The 15,753-nt window shown below is 31.2% G+C and overlaps 1 protein-coding gene across 7 annotated transcripts in view; it reads right to left on the bottom strand.

Moving 5' to 3' along the window:
• LOC110026165 (5-formyltetrahydrofolate cyclo-ligase, mitochondrial) overlaps positions 1-15,753 on the bottom strand; it is a 61,614-nt gene that overhangs the window by 39,273 nt on the left and 6,588 nt on the right. For 6 of the 7 annotated variants that reach the window (XR_002294177.1, XR_002294176.1, XM_020727010.1 and 3 more), the window contains exons 2-5: positions 15,156-15,317; positions 11,373-11,537; positions 11,228-11,269; positions 11,106-11,151 (exon numbers count right to left, since the gene is read on the bottom strand). Coding sequence is in view for 5 of the 7 variants with exons in the window: in XM_020727010.1 (XP_020582669.1) it covers positions 11,106-11,151; positions 11,228-11,269; positions 11,373-11,537; positions 15,156-15,317 (415 nt within the window). In the remaining 2 variants the exon portion in view is untranslated. Of the gene's footprint in view, positions 1-11,105; positions 11,152-11,227; positions 11,270-11,372; positions 11,538-15,155; positions 15,331-15,753 lie in introns of all 7 variants that reach the window. The other variant, XM_020727013.1, reaches the window with a different exon arrangement.

Here is a 15,753-nt window from a genome sequence, read left to right on the forward strand (position 1 = left end):
ATAAAAAAGAAATTTGAACATAGACAAGAAGTTTTATTATTTAATACTAGATTGAGATTATTTCCAGAAATGCTGAAATCTAGATGATTATGACTATTCAATGTGATCAAAGTCTATTATTATGAAACTATTGTTATTAAATATTCTAAAATATATATATATATATATATATATATATATCTTAGTACTTTGTTTTATAATTGTTCTAATGTAATAGGAGATAACAATATCTTAGAATCCTACACAATCTTATATATCATAAATCAAGACAAATATTGGTATTGGACAAAAATTTGAAAGTGAATTGAACCACAGATGAAACGAACGAAACTTTGGCTTTGGCGCTGACGGCGCCCTTTTACAGAGCCATGGCGCCGACGACTCGATGACGACGCCATCGAGGGCGTCGACGACGCCCAGTACTATTTCGACAGTTCAGAGAGTTTTTGGCGGACTTTGGCATGATTTTGCTTCAAAATAACTGCCTAAAGGTTTTTTTAAAAGGGGAGGTGTTTATAAGGTCTAAAAACCATTTTAGAAGACCAGATACTTCCAAATTTCGAAATTCATGGCTTCTAATTCCATAAACATTTCAAGATATGGGATTTTCAATCGAAGAAAGTTCATCCGTTTTGACGTGCAAAAATTAAATGACAAAGTCATTACGAAGAAGAGACTTATCAATGAGAGAGACTTTGTCAATCATGGATTGAGTCATCCAAGATCTCAAATTGAGAAAATCATAGGACTGAGACGTTGGGAAGTTCTATGTTGCACTACCGCTCGCTGCCGCTGCAGTAGTTGTTCCTGTGGTAAAAGAATTCTACGCTAATCTTCATGGAATTACCAAGGAGTCGTCTTCATTCGAGGTATGGGCGTAGCATTTACTCCGTCGCGAATTAACGATATGCTTATGATAGAAAGCGTGTCAATCTGTCATTATGACAACTTTATACCAACGAAGAATTTGATGTATGATGTATACCAATTTCCAACGGATGAAAGTGATAATGGAGAAATCAGAGAAGAGGGGTATGTTAGTTTCTCCGCTTCAAGGTTAAATCCGATGTCTAAATAATGACATTTCTTCATCTCTGCAAAACTACTCCCTACAATGAGAATAAGTAAAGTTAGAAAGGCAAGTGCAATTTTAAGCTATTGCATTTAAATGAGAAAGCCCATTGATGTGAGATCAATTATTTTTAAATCTATTATAGGTATTATAATGAATGAATGGGCCTATAAGAATGGGCCTATAAGTGGACTGGGGCATCCTTCTGTGATCTTCTTACTTTGCAGCAATCTCAAGTACCATATGAAAGTTGGGAGAAAGTGTTATTACTTTGGAAGCCCAATGATCCTATTGATGCAAACTATATTGGGAATGGAAATGAAGTGTTGGACATTATCTTGGATCAATCATCACAAGCTTTGATTCCCTTAATGCCCTGTACGGTTGGAAGTTCACAAGTTTTGGAGAAGAAAATAAAGAAGATAGAAAGAGAACTTCAGAATATCTTAAATGCAATAGCAAAATCTTACTTACCTTTTTGATCACTTAGATTAGAGGATGAAGGAACAATTTGATCAATGGGACGGATTGAAGCAGGTTTGGTGCAGATGTTTAAGAAGAATCAATGGATAGATGAAAATTTGACTGATCAATTTCCGTACTGACCATTACTGCCCATTCTACAATTTGTATGTACATTACCAGTCTATGAGAGATATTAGAGGAGGTGACTGTACTGAAAATGAAAAGGAATAATTGAAGAAGTTAGACTTTTCATTGTTTAAAATTAGTCATGTTTTTAATGTAATTGTGTTGGATTTGCTTTGCTTTTAAACTCCTATCACTTTAATTGTATGTATAGTTTAGATTTTAGCATTCTAGCGTTGTGACTTGATTTCGATGTTGAATTATAATGTGATTTGTTTTATGTATGTATTAGTGGCATTAAAAATCTGTGTTTGTAAAAATTTGAAATTTCATATATAAAAGTTGGTTTTGTGTTGTTTGTAAATACACTTGTTTGTAAACTATTTAAGGATGAATATTATTGTTTAAAAAGACTAATTAGACGTTGGAGTGAAGATGTCTGCTTAGTCATAGTTCTGATCTTTTATTTAGTTTGTAGTTTGTTGCACTTTGTTGTTATTATTTAGTTTGTAGAGTGTGATACTTTGATTTGTATTGAATGTTGTGTAGTGAACTATAGTTTGTAGAGCTGCTTTTAAATTGAAATATATGTATATTATGTGTTACTTAATGTTTTAAGTCTTGTAGTTTTTCATACTAGCACTTGCAACATTTCAGAGTTAAGTTTTAAAAACAGAACCTTCAACAGGTAAGACTCTTCTTTATGTATTAACTGTTTTCTTTCACCATGTATTTTCAGTTTTTCATGCTTAATATTAAAAAAAAAATTAAATTTGGTGGAAAGAAAAATTCATTTTTAAAGAAAGAAACTTAATTTTATTTGTCCTCAATTAGCTATATTTTAAAAAAAGATTAATTTAACATAACATGTGGTAGTAGAGCCCAACTTTAGATAACTATATTTGTGTTTTTAAATATATAGTAAGCTTAAGTAAAAATTTTCAATGATAAAGGTTAATTCTAGAGATTAAGATATTTGATATGAGAGAATAAGACCATGTTTTTTCATTTTAAGTAAAGGAATTTATATTTTTTGAAGTATTGAGAATCTTAAAGTTTCATGTAAAAAAAAAGATTGAAATTTAAAAAAAAAATCTTCAAAGCTAAGATGAATTTATAAAATGAAGGAATGTGAAAAGTTTTTTTTTATTTTAAGAAGAGGATAGAGAAGTTCAAAATTATTAAAAGCTATCCAAATATAATAATCCTTACATAAAAAAGAAAAAAAATAAAAAACAAAAAAAAAGAAAGAAAAAAAAGAAAAATCTGTGAGGAGAAGTTTGAGGAGATGTCTAATAAAAAATTGGTTTCACTTAAATCAACTTAAGGAACAAGACTTAGCTACATTCCCTAAACTTGTATTTAAGTATTAGCATATTTACTAGTAAAGTTTCATGAAGTTCTTTTTCATATGGATATTCTAAATGACTTTAATATGACAATTTGTAATTTTTCTTGAAAAAATAGAGAATCTGAAATCTTAGACTTAACTGCTAGATATTTTTATACATTTAGTATTAACTTGAGTTATTTTAAATTTTTCTTAAGTTAATTTTTCTTAAGTTATGTTTATTTTAAATTTTTCTTAAGTTAGTAGAGCAAAATATGAAGAGCAAAATATGAAAATCTAGAAGTTAAACTCTTTATTATAAGTCATATTTTTATGTAGTAAAGGAGTTACTTGAGGACAAGTAAAACTTAAGTGCGGGAGATTTTGATGTACCAAAAATATATATATTTTTATACTTATATTTTAAACTCTTTTTTTGCAATATTATGTTTTAAAGAAAGATTGCATATTTTAGACTTCAGGTATATGAAATAGACTTTTGGAGAAAAGGAAGCAAAAATGGTGGAATTTGGAGTCAAAATGACGTTTTGGAGAGAATACTCAGCGCCGACGGCTTCAGCATGAAAAAAGGAGTCTAGAACAGTGGATTTGACCGGAGGGGGCGCCGACGCCGCCAGACTGGGCGCCGACGACGCCAGACTGGGCGCCGATGACGCCATTTGACAGAGAGAACAAATTAATTTCGAGCCACTAGCGCCGAAGGCGCCATCGTGGGCGCCAACAGCGCTGAAGTCGGTGCAGGGCGAAATTCTAGAAGATCCAACGAATTTGGACGCTTTTTAAAGACTTATTTGATACATCTCTTGGAAAACCGACATTATGCTCTATTTAGAACGGAAATTGATCAGAAAAATCCGCTAGTGTGTCATTGAGTTTTCTTTAGTGTTCCATTGTGTGTAGTGTAGTTCCATTATGTGTATTGTGTAGTGTGGTGAGTCTAAGTGTGATTTCTCCTAAGAGTTGGAGAGGGAGAGAAGTGAGAAATTTCTTCTTTCCTACATTTTCGAAGAGAGAATTAAGAGACTTGTAAAGAGAGAAAAAGTCCAATAGAAGCTCCAAGGGATTTTTTAGGAATTTGCTTTGAGGCTACAAGGAATTTGCTTTGAGGAAGAGTTAAAGATAAGTGACGTTTGTTTATTATTGTTGTATAAACTTTCTTTTATTAATGAAATTCGTATTTTATCGTATATTTCTCATGAGATCTGAGTAGTTTTCTTTATTTTTCTCCCTACTATAAGATATGGTGAAATGAAGAGATAATTTGGATATGTCAATTTTAAAATATAAAATAAATTGTGATGATTTTTTCCCTTCGTTCTTAATTTATTTTTCGATTTGGTCAATTGAAATGTTAACATCTGTTGTGAAACATACTATCCGGAAAATGGAATATGAGTCAGTATCCTCTTAGCCTAACCACGGATTTAGAAACTAAACTTAAGATTAGTTAACGATTCTCTATAACACTTGACTGAAGGTAGAGAATTACAATTGCTCATATTTGACACAAGACATTAAAATTATTTCTCTCATTTAATTAAAAATTCATTGTAATGGGAAACATGTCAGATGCTTTCTCATATTTGATAACTTCATCACAAAAACAAAAATATAGTTTGATAGTTATTGCTTAGCTTTGATTTACAGTTTTGCTAGAAGTTGGTAATTTAGTTTTGATAGCACCCTAAACATTTGAAATTAGTGTTCTAGATTTTCTTTATTATCGTGAATTTCCTGACTTAAATTTCCATTATGAATTTACACATTCCTCGTGGGATCGATATTTGGGGCTAAAACAGAAAGTCATGTATTACTTGATAATGATACGTATACTTGCGTGAAATACCAACATAAATTGCTTCAATTTCTCATTCATAAATAACGAATCAAGTTTTTGGCATCGCTGCAAAGCGGTCAACTTTATTAATTTTACACATCTATAATTTCGAGATAAAAAACGAAATACTTCATTTTAAAATATGAGGCGGGTTTATCCTCTCATGATTGTGGATATGCATGCAGTATGCGAACCAAATCTTAAAAACTACAATTTCTTGAGCAATAATGAATGATTTTTTTTTTTTGCTTTTAGATTTTCTCCCACATAAATGAGCTCATAATATCATATCCACATATGTAGAGTTTTGGAAAGAATTTTATATCTCGCTAGCTTTAATGCATTAAACTTGACTATAAATATATAATAATGAAAGGAATCAAAATAGAAATCCTTCCAAAATAAAAAATAATAATAAAACGAAAATAAAATTAGTGAAATGTATTTTGCCTATTCCTCCTAATGCAGATCAGCACTTTCCAAAACTCCGTATCAATCTAGATTGTATATATTGTATAAACCAAACATGGACTTCAATTCATCATGATTGACCCTTGGTAGTGTTTTGATAAGAATATCAGCAGTTTGAAGTCATGTAGGAACGAAGTTGACCGAACAATTTAATTATTAACCTTTTTAGAGATGATGATTGTCATGATGCATGGGATTTTTGGCTATACTAATGGCTGCTTGGCTATCACTTAACATCGTAATTGTGCTTTCATTTTAACCCTGAGTTCCTTTAATAGCCTTTGAATTCACATCTGCTCGCATATTTTTAGTGCAAGAGTATGATATTCAGATTATGCACTACTCTTGGAGAAAGTTTATTTTTTTCTTCTACATGTGATGAGATTGCCACATACATAAAACCAATATCCAATGGTTGATTCCATATATGTTACCTCTCCCACCCAATTAGCATCTGTGTATATTCTAATCTCCCAATTTTCAAATCTTTTGAAGTATTAAACCATATCCAGGAGCTATCTTCAAGTATCTCTGAATTTTGTTTGCTTCTTCCAAATGAACATCATTTGGGTTATTCATGTATTGGCTAACTACACTAACTGAATATGCAATATCAAGTCTTGTGTGTGATATATAAAGTAGTTTGCCCACAAGTTTTTGATATCTTCCTTTATCCGTTGGACTACTTTCTTCACCTCTGTTCAACCTTTTGTTGGAATCTATAAGTGTGTCAGAAGGTTTACATTCAAGCATGCCTGATTCATTTAACAAGTCTAAGATGTACTTCCTTTAGGATATGATAGTTTCATCCTTAGATCGAACCACCTTTATTCCCAAAAAATATTGAAAAAAATCCCAAGGTACTTAATCTTAAATTCTATTGCAAGCATCTTTTTTAGTCCGATAATTTTCTCTAAATCATCACTTGTCGAGATAATAAAATCTACATATATTATGAGAAAAACAATTTTGTATCCTTTATTATGATCAACTTGACACTGATGATATTTGTTTGTAATCACTATTTTTGCAAGTCTATCAAATCAAGTACAAGGATATAGCTTCAAACTGTACAAGAACTTTTTCAACTTGGAAACTAATCTGTACCTCTACCTATTTTTCAGACCCAGAGGTATAATCATGTAGACTTCTTCATCAAGATCGCCATTCAAGAAGGTATTTTCGACATCAAATTGGTATAAAGGCCAATTTTAAATTACTGCAAGAGAGAGTAAAATCTGAGCCATATTACGTTTGACATTAGGTGCTATTGTTTCTTGATAGTTAATTTTGCATAACTACTTGAAGCCTTTAGCAACTAATTTAGCTTTCAATATCACTATGCTTCCATCTCTTTTTTATTTGACCGTGAATATCCATTTGCAGCCTTCAGGATTTTTTCGATGTGGTAACTTTATAAGTGTCTATGTGTTATTATTTTATAGAGCCCGAATTTCTTCCTGAATTTCTTGTTTTCATTTTGGAACCTTTAGAGCCTTTTGAAAAGAGTTGGGAACTTGTGTATCATTAAGGTTTGTCACAATATCTTTCAATTGGATGACCAGTGCACCCTCTGATACCCTTCCTGTGTGCAATTGGTTGATTAAAGTCATCAAACATTGGTGTAAGGGAGTCATGAGTTGAGGTATCCATACAATTATGATTGTTAGGACTTAGTTCTAGCTCTTGACAATCGTGAATCTACATAATGTCCTCTACAAGCTCAATGGTCATTCTGATGTAGACACAGACTTCCTAATCATTGGTATTATATTTAGGTAGAGCAAACACAATTAAGACTATTTTGTGACAGAGTTCGGTTCCTAAAATGGAGCTGGTTGAGGTGGAGTAGAGATAATTGTTGAGGGACAAGATTTGGTTCAACTAAAAAGTAAAATTGGTTGGAATATCTTGAAAAAAAATCCCAATTCTGATATTTCCTCAACTTTCTACCCGACTTTTAGATTTGATAAAATGAGATCAATTCTCAAAGAAGGTGACATCCATAGAGTTGTATAAATTACTAGTGATTGGTAGCATTTGTACAATTTTTTACTAGATGAGTAACCGATAAAAATGCATCTAAGAGACTTGAGATCAAGTTTAGTATGGTGTTGTTGATGGATTCCAACAAAGGTAGAACAATAAAAAATCTTAAGTCATAAGGAAAAGAGCGGATGTGTAAATAGGATTATATGAGAATATTATGAGAAATTTAAAAATTTAAGACTTGACTAGGCATTCTATTGACGAGATATGTGGCTGTGAGAATCATTTCACCCGAAAATATTTACGCACATGATTAAACAGCATAAAGTGTCTACTTTTTTTTGTGGCCCCATTTTATTGAGTATTCGCACAATAAGTTATATGAATAATACCGTGCTTGGAATGATAAAAATTAAGAATAAAATTAAAGTATACCTTAAAATTATCAATTTTAAGAGTTTGAATTTTGCTTTGAAATTGAATGAAAATCGGATTTTTCTTTCATAAGGAATGTTCATGTTCTTCTTGTATGATCATCTATGAATGATATAAATTATCGTGCCCCATTAATATAATTTATTTGTGAGAGTTTCCAAATATCACTGTGAATTCTAGAAAAATGACGTGAAGACTTGTATTGCAATGTAGAATATACATGTTAGGCATGTTTTGCAAGTTGACATAGTTCACATTGATACTTTAGTGATAAAAAGTATGGAAACATCTTTTCAATGTAAGCAAAATTTGGATGACCAAGGCGACAATGCTGAAGTTGACCTAAATTTCAGCTAACATAGGATTTGAATTGTCCACTTTTTAGGTCACGAGTAAGTTTGCTAATTTAAAGTAGGTTGTAACTTAATTTTGTAACATAAAAGAACAGAATAGAGGTGAAGATCTTTTGTCAATTCGATTGATCAAATTCCTGCTACCAGTAAGAATAAATCATTAGATATTCAAAATATAGACTGACTAGTAGATAAATATAATTTTTTAAGATGTTAATATCTCCCTTCATATGATCTGAATCTCCAGAGTAAATTATACAAGGCTTTGATTTATTGCTTTGGACACAAAAAACATGGGATAAGATGCCTTGGCGTGATAACAGGCTGATAGGTTGCTCGGTAGAATAGTGTGATGCTTGTGCAAAGCTAGAACTATTATAAACATTTTCAGCAGTGCCTCAATTTGCTCACTAGTGAACAGATTGAATTCTGAATTGTTGTTGAAAGACATGGTAAGGACAAAAGTCGCAGGCTCGGATGTGGATGTGACTTCCGATAAAGAAGATTGTGGCCATGTCATGTTTGTCCAAGCTAGTATTTTGAAGCTCAACCTGCTTCTCAAATCAAAGCAAGAGGAGGACCCTTAGTTCAAATGCTTAGTTGGATGAGCAAACAGAAACTAGAGGGAGTAGTACAACTCTTGGCTTTCACACGTTTAGCCCTTGGCAAGAGGTGATCAAGCCTATTTCAAGTCGACGACCCATGAGATGTCAGCTAGAGCAAAGCCAAATCGATGACAGAAACCTAATCATTCACTGATTTAGTCGTTTGATTTAGGCAACAGTAGCGAACCAAAGAGGAAATATTTATGCAATATGCTTAATTTAAAACAATAAAAAGGAGTATTTTGTAAGCGAAAGAGACGAATCAACAGGACAGAGTGTTATGTTAGAGTGGAATAGTTGGATGTCCAGCCCTAATTTCTCATCCTAGAGGAGACGAAGCAACGATTTTGCACAAGAAAGCTGGAGATGAAGCAATGGCCTTATGCGTGTGAGAGGAGATCGCTCGTGCATACGTGAGCATCAAATGATAGCATTGAATGACAACGTCGAAAATTTATCTAGAAAAGTTGTAATCAACAATGGAGCTTTGTGGATGGAGCTATCGCTGGAGCGAAGGAAAAGATGAGTGAAGCGCGTGAATGAGAAGAAACGGAAGTGACAAGCAATGTGTCCGAAGTCGTTGTTGAAGATGTCATTGGAGACGCTATTGAATTGGCCTTGAATTGTCAACCACGAGGAGAAGCAGTCGAGACAGATAACGCTTCGATGATTCAGGGGACGAAAGACACAGATTCCTCAAATGCGAACGAAAGATTTCTTGGCTTAGATATCATGTAGAATTCTGAAAATAATTTTATTTCTCGCTAGCTTCAATGCATTACACCTTATTACTTGTACATATAATATATATATATATATATATATATAAGGAAACTAAAATAGGAATCCCTCCAATATAAGAAAAGAAAAGAAAAATGGAAACATCTAATAACGAAAATACAATTAGTGAAATATATTTTGTGGATTCCTTCCTAATGCAGATCATCACTTTCCAATAACATCCTTAAACTATGACTGCAATGATAATTTTCTAGAATAACAGGAACTATGACTGCAATGACAACTTTCTAAGAATAACAGAATGTGATTATCTTTCTCCTTATAAATACATGGAAAAGTATTGGGCAATCCTATATATATATATATATACATATATATATATATATATATATATATATGTATATATATATATGTATATATTTTAAAAGAGAACTGTCATTCTCATTGTACTTTTGCATCTATTTCTTCATATAATTTTCAAACTCAAGATCACACCATTGATTGTGATCTACAACATGAAATTATTTGTGATCATAACAATTTAACTTTCAGCAACTATGTAAGAAAAAAAAGAAGATAGAATGACATAAAATTCTTCATAGAAGTTTTAATTTATAGATATATTTCGCCAAGCAAAACTATCAAATACATTCTAAGAATATGACCAAAACATGAAAAAAATTACAAGACATTTCAAAGCATCTATGCTTTGAAATTATAATTATTATCAATAGATTTAATGATGTTAAAAAAGGGGTATTTTGATCCTATACTTGAATGTAACATCACTAAATCTAACACCTAAATGTTCATATTTAGAACACTCAAATCTTTCACATCACTAAAAAAATACCACTTCCTAATTTTTAATAGTGAAATACATCTTTTCAGGCATAGGTTTTAATACCAATGTGTTATAAATATAAATATCAAGCTTTAAGTGTTAGATATGTAAATACATAAGAATTGTGTGATGTGTATGTAAATTTTCCAAATCTAAATTGGTGAAACATTTTGATTCCCACACTAGAAAGAGAAAATTCATTTTCAACATACTTGCATGAAGAAAGAGAGAGAGAGGGGGGGGGGAGACGGAGGGAGGGAGATTTCTTCCTAAGAGTAGAAAATACATTCCCTCCTATGCTGCTACTATATAAAAATCCCAAAACTCATGATCACACCATTAAAATCTAAGAGAATTTTCATAATAGTTGAATCGTTAATCAAACATATGAGAAAACTGGGAATGATTGGATGGTATATAAAAGCTCACTTGAAAATCTAGTTTTATTCATAATATGTCAAAAGTCAAAATCATCAAATCCACTCTTGAAAATTATCAACAACAATGCGTTTGAGTTCAAGCAGTTGACTCCATATATTTAAAAGCAGAATCATCTTCTCATACAACTGGAGTTATCCATTGAATCTAGCATAAATCCTATTTTTTTCACTTTATAATTGGAACCAGCTTATTTAAACCTGAATCATTGTCAACCTGTAAGTAGGAGTAGAGCAAGGATATCATTAGGTTGCAAACGAAGGAATAATGAAGTACAGGATCCACTGAGTTCAATTTTCTCAATCCACGTGATTTAAAACAGAAGTTCTTAACTCTACCAAATTTACTTTATGTGTGAGATAATGAAAATTACAAACTCACCCCCCACCACGGCCAAGGCGCCGTCCCTGCCTGTCAAAGGCAACACCTGAAAAAGTGAAGGTTAAAAAATAATTAAAAATCTGCCAATACCAAACCAGCATTTCATGGATGAGGGTAATTACCAGGTAAAAGAAAAAAATCAACTGGCTCACTTGCCAGCATAACTGCAAAATCAAAATTAAGAAAAATATTTATTTTAAAGTATAAGTCAGCTCACATAATCTACCAGTCAATTATGAAAAAATTGAGCTCCAATAGAAAAATTACCATCTTCACGATGCTTTCCACTAGCGTCTGTTGGAGATGGTTCAAATATATTCATCGAATTCGCTACAAGATCTTCAGTAGTTGAGATGTGCAGCATCCTCATATTACTATTCTTGTCTTCAACTCGAGGGACGTACAGCTTTTTCCTCAACCGTGTGTGATGGCCTAGACTTGAAAATTAGATAAGGATATAAATTTTCCAATCAGTCCATGTAATAAAATGTTGAGAAAATGTTACCATGCAAATCTAGAGAAACAAATAAATTACTACCCATAATTGAAGGAGTTTCAGGCTGGAAAATGTTCCATAAAAACAATTTGCTGCTTGTTGGAGTATAATATACTTGTAGATAGTAAAGATCTAAAAATAATGACCAATTAATATAATAGCTCATGCATCTATACGTGCGCGCGCGCGCGTGCACACCACAAACCTTTATACCACTAAGTGGGGCCGGCCACATGAATATTTTTTTCTCTATTATGTCTTATTGAGTGTCATATTTTCATTTAATTCTAATAGAGGAAGATCATTTTTTATATAATATGCCCAAGTCCTTTTAGGTCTACCTCTGCCTTTCTTAAAATATCTACTCTCCTAATCGGATCATCAGATGGTCGACATTTAATGTGACCAAACAATCTAAGACAACCCTCAAATCTTGTTTGCCATTGGAGCTACACCAACCCTTTCATTGATAGATTCATTTAGTATTTTGTCTCTAAGTGTTAAGTCATTCATCCACTTAAGCATTTTCATCTCAACAACACTTAACTTTGCTTTTATGCTTCCCTTTTAAAAGTCAACAATCTGCGCCATAAAGTATTGCATGTCTCACCACCATCTTATAATTTTTTTCTTCAAGCCTAAGCGGTACTTTTTTATAACACAATAGACCTAAAGCATTCCTTCACTTCAACAAACGAGTCTTAATTCTACTAATAACATCCCCATCTATATCATCATCAATTTGATATTAGACCCGAGATATCTAAAACGTCCACACCTTTTAATGATTTGAACACCCACAGTAACAACTCTGTCACTAGAGCAACTACTACTAAAATTATATTCCATATATTCATTTTTAGATCAATTCAAATGAAGGCCTTTAAACTCAATGTAGACCTCAATAATTCAAGTTTTTTCCTGAACTCTTTTTCTAGTCTTATCCACAAGAAGGATATCATCAGTGAAAAGCATACACCAAGGCACATCATCCTGCAAATGTCTAGTAATAGCATCCATAATTAGGTTAAAGAACTTCCTTAAAATACATATCTTTAACGACTTGAATATCAACACCTTTCTTTTCTAGAACTCTCCAAAGAACTTCTATTGGAACCTTGACATAAGCTTGTTCTAAATCAATAAGAATCATATGTAGATCCTCCTTACTCTCTCCTTACTCTCTCTATTCTCTCTATACTTCTTCATCAAACCTCTTAATAAATGTATAGCTTCCATAGTAGACTTGCTTCGGATAAATTTAGGTTGATTATGAGAAATCTTTGAATAACGTCTTAACCTATGTTCAACTAACCTCTCACATAATTTTAAAATAAGGCATATTAACTTAATTCCTCTACAATTTGCACACTCTTGTGTATCCCATTTATTCTTAAAAATAAGGACCAGGATACTCTTCCTCTCCTTAAAATTTTTTTTTAGTTTATAAAATAATATTAAAGAGTTCGATAAGGCAAAAAACTCACAAATCTTTTAGATATTTCAACACTTCAATTGAGATATCAACATATCCTATTGGATTTCCACCTTTTGTTTTCTTTAAGTCTCCCCAACTTCCTTTTTACTTATGCGACGATAAAATAAAAGTTTTATCATTATTAACAATATTAATCATTAAGGTCGATCGTATATTCAGAGACTTCATTGAAAAGTATATCAAAATAGTTCACTAATCTATGTTGAATATCTTTCTCTAAGAAAATAATTTTTTGATTTTCATCTTTAATACACTATACTTAAATTAAATTTTTATTTTTCTTTTCTTTTTGTTTGGCTAGTTTATACATTTCACCCTCTTTAATATTTAATCTATTATAAAGATCACTAAAAGTAAATTCTTAGTGTCACATTATTCTCTTAGACTCTCTACGAGCCAACTTATAGTTTTTCCAGTTCTGTAAGTTTTTACATTCAAGCATATTTTTATAACATAGATTATATTTTATCTTTTCTTGCACATAATTATTTCAACACCAACTTTTTTTATTGTGTGCAAGAAAAGATAAGGTTGTATTTTGATTCTCTAAGTATAACTTTTGTCATTTGTTTAATAGTGTTTGTTGCTTTATCCCACATAGAATTAACTTTATGAACATTTCGACTCTTGAAGTATTGAAGTTCACTTACAAAAAAAAAATTTTTTTGTGTTTTTTAAGTGTCCTCATCTAATTCTATGACAATGTTTAATCGTATTCTTATCACACAATTATTCATCTTAAAATCTAGAACTAATAATTAAAGTTGAGTAGTTAAATTTTCACTTGGAATGATCTTACAATCTTTATATTCTCGACGATATCTTTTTCTCATAAGAAAATCAATTTGTGTTTTATTAGATTCATTCTTATAAGTAAACAATATGTCCATCTCTTTTCTTAAATAAAATAGTAAGCCAAAGCAAAATCTAATATAGTTCTGTTTTTTCATAAATCACTCTAAAATCAAAACCACCGGGAATATTTCTAAAAACTTCCACCACTCTACCAACATGTTCTTTAAATCTCCTCCAATAAAACTTCTTTCTTCAAAAGGTATCATTTATATTAATTCTTCTAGGTCATCCTAAATTTTTTCTTTTGAACCAACATCTTAAGGAGCATAAGAACTTCTAACAATATAAATCTCGGTATCAACAACAATCTTTAGGATTATAATTCTATCTCCAATTCTATTAATTTTTAAAATATTATCTTATATAATATACATATACATCTATATTATATATATATATATATATATATATATAGAGAGAGAGAGAGAGAGAGAGAGAGATAAGGTCACACTTGTAATTAAGACCTCAAACATTAAAAGTAATGAGGTTCTAGTTTTATCAATTTATGTAATGGATTTAACCATTCATAAAACATGTTAAAAATTAAATTTCAATTAGATGACATATAGAAATTATCTTAAAGTTCTAGTATTAGTCATGCAAAATAACTAAAAGTTAGTATTTCCTAATGCTAAAGACAAGATATGCAGTAAAAATTTAAAAAAAAAACATCCATAATTCCCAAAATATTAATCAACCCAATAGCTCACTTTCTTCAAGTTAAAATATATAGTAGTAATCTTTCAAGTTAATTGATAATTAATAATTGTAAATATCTGAGAATTTTAGTAAAAATTTAAAAACAAATAAAATCAGCAAGGAAATGAATTAATTTTCATAAATCAAAATTTTAATGCATCACTTCTTTAACAAAATTAACAAGACTAAACTAATCAACAAGTTACATAGAACAATAAAAAATAAATAAAAAGTTATATAGACTAAATAGACAAGGATAAGTTATCACCATTTTTGGTTTGTGGAGACATATTTTGGATGCTAAACAGAGAGACCTTAGTTTAAGCTCCTTGAATAAGTAATCACCATTTTAAAATTTGATTTTTTTCTCTACTAATAGTGCTTAGACTTACATGCCCTTTATGCCCATCCCTTCCCGGGAATTATAGAACCCAGTTCTAAATGAATTTTGAGTGAAATTCAAATTTAAAGAACACTAGAGAATCATCAAGGCGATACAAACCTGAGCTATCATCAAACACGCCATGGGTCTTATTCTTCAGAATTTCTGACAAAATTCTTGTCGTATCAACCTCCCTGAGCGCTTCACAGCTTATATAGGCACATAAACTTTTAGCGGATTTGAACCATGAAGAATCAAGCACAAATTTCTGAATTTCCATATCTGTGAAAAATAACTAGAACGAGAACATAAGTTTCTCAAAATTCTGCCGGAAGTAAAATTTTGTATGTTCCAAGAGAATAGTTTATAAAAAACAAGCAATCGTCATTCAACAATAAAAGACCCTTCTAATGGAGAAAATTACTGCAATTGTAATAACTAAGAAGTACTAACTGGATTGAAGTGCAAAAAACATTTAATGATGGATAATCAAATCATTCACCTTATTTACTAATGGAATTTTTGGTTGAGTGAATTTGTGGTGTACTATAATTCTTTTGCAAGGATTTGAGAAAATTATGAGTTTTGTATAAACATTTACAAATACAATGTAAAGTACAAATGAATTTGAAGCTTACATCAGTGTTTATTTTGGCCAATTTAGCCTAATTTGAATGACAACTTTCATGAAAAATGCTATAAGCAAGCCACCGCCCCC

This window comes from Phalaenopsis equestris, unplaced genomic scaffold (assembly GCF_001263595.1).
Source record: "Phalaenopsis equestris unplaced genomic scaffold, ASM126359v1 Scaffold000353, whole genome shotgun sequence".
Taxonomy (NCBI): Eukaryota; Viridiplantae; Streptophyta; class Magnoliopsida; order Asparagales; family Orchidaceae; genus Phalaenopsis; species Phalaenopsis equestris.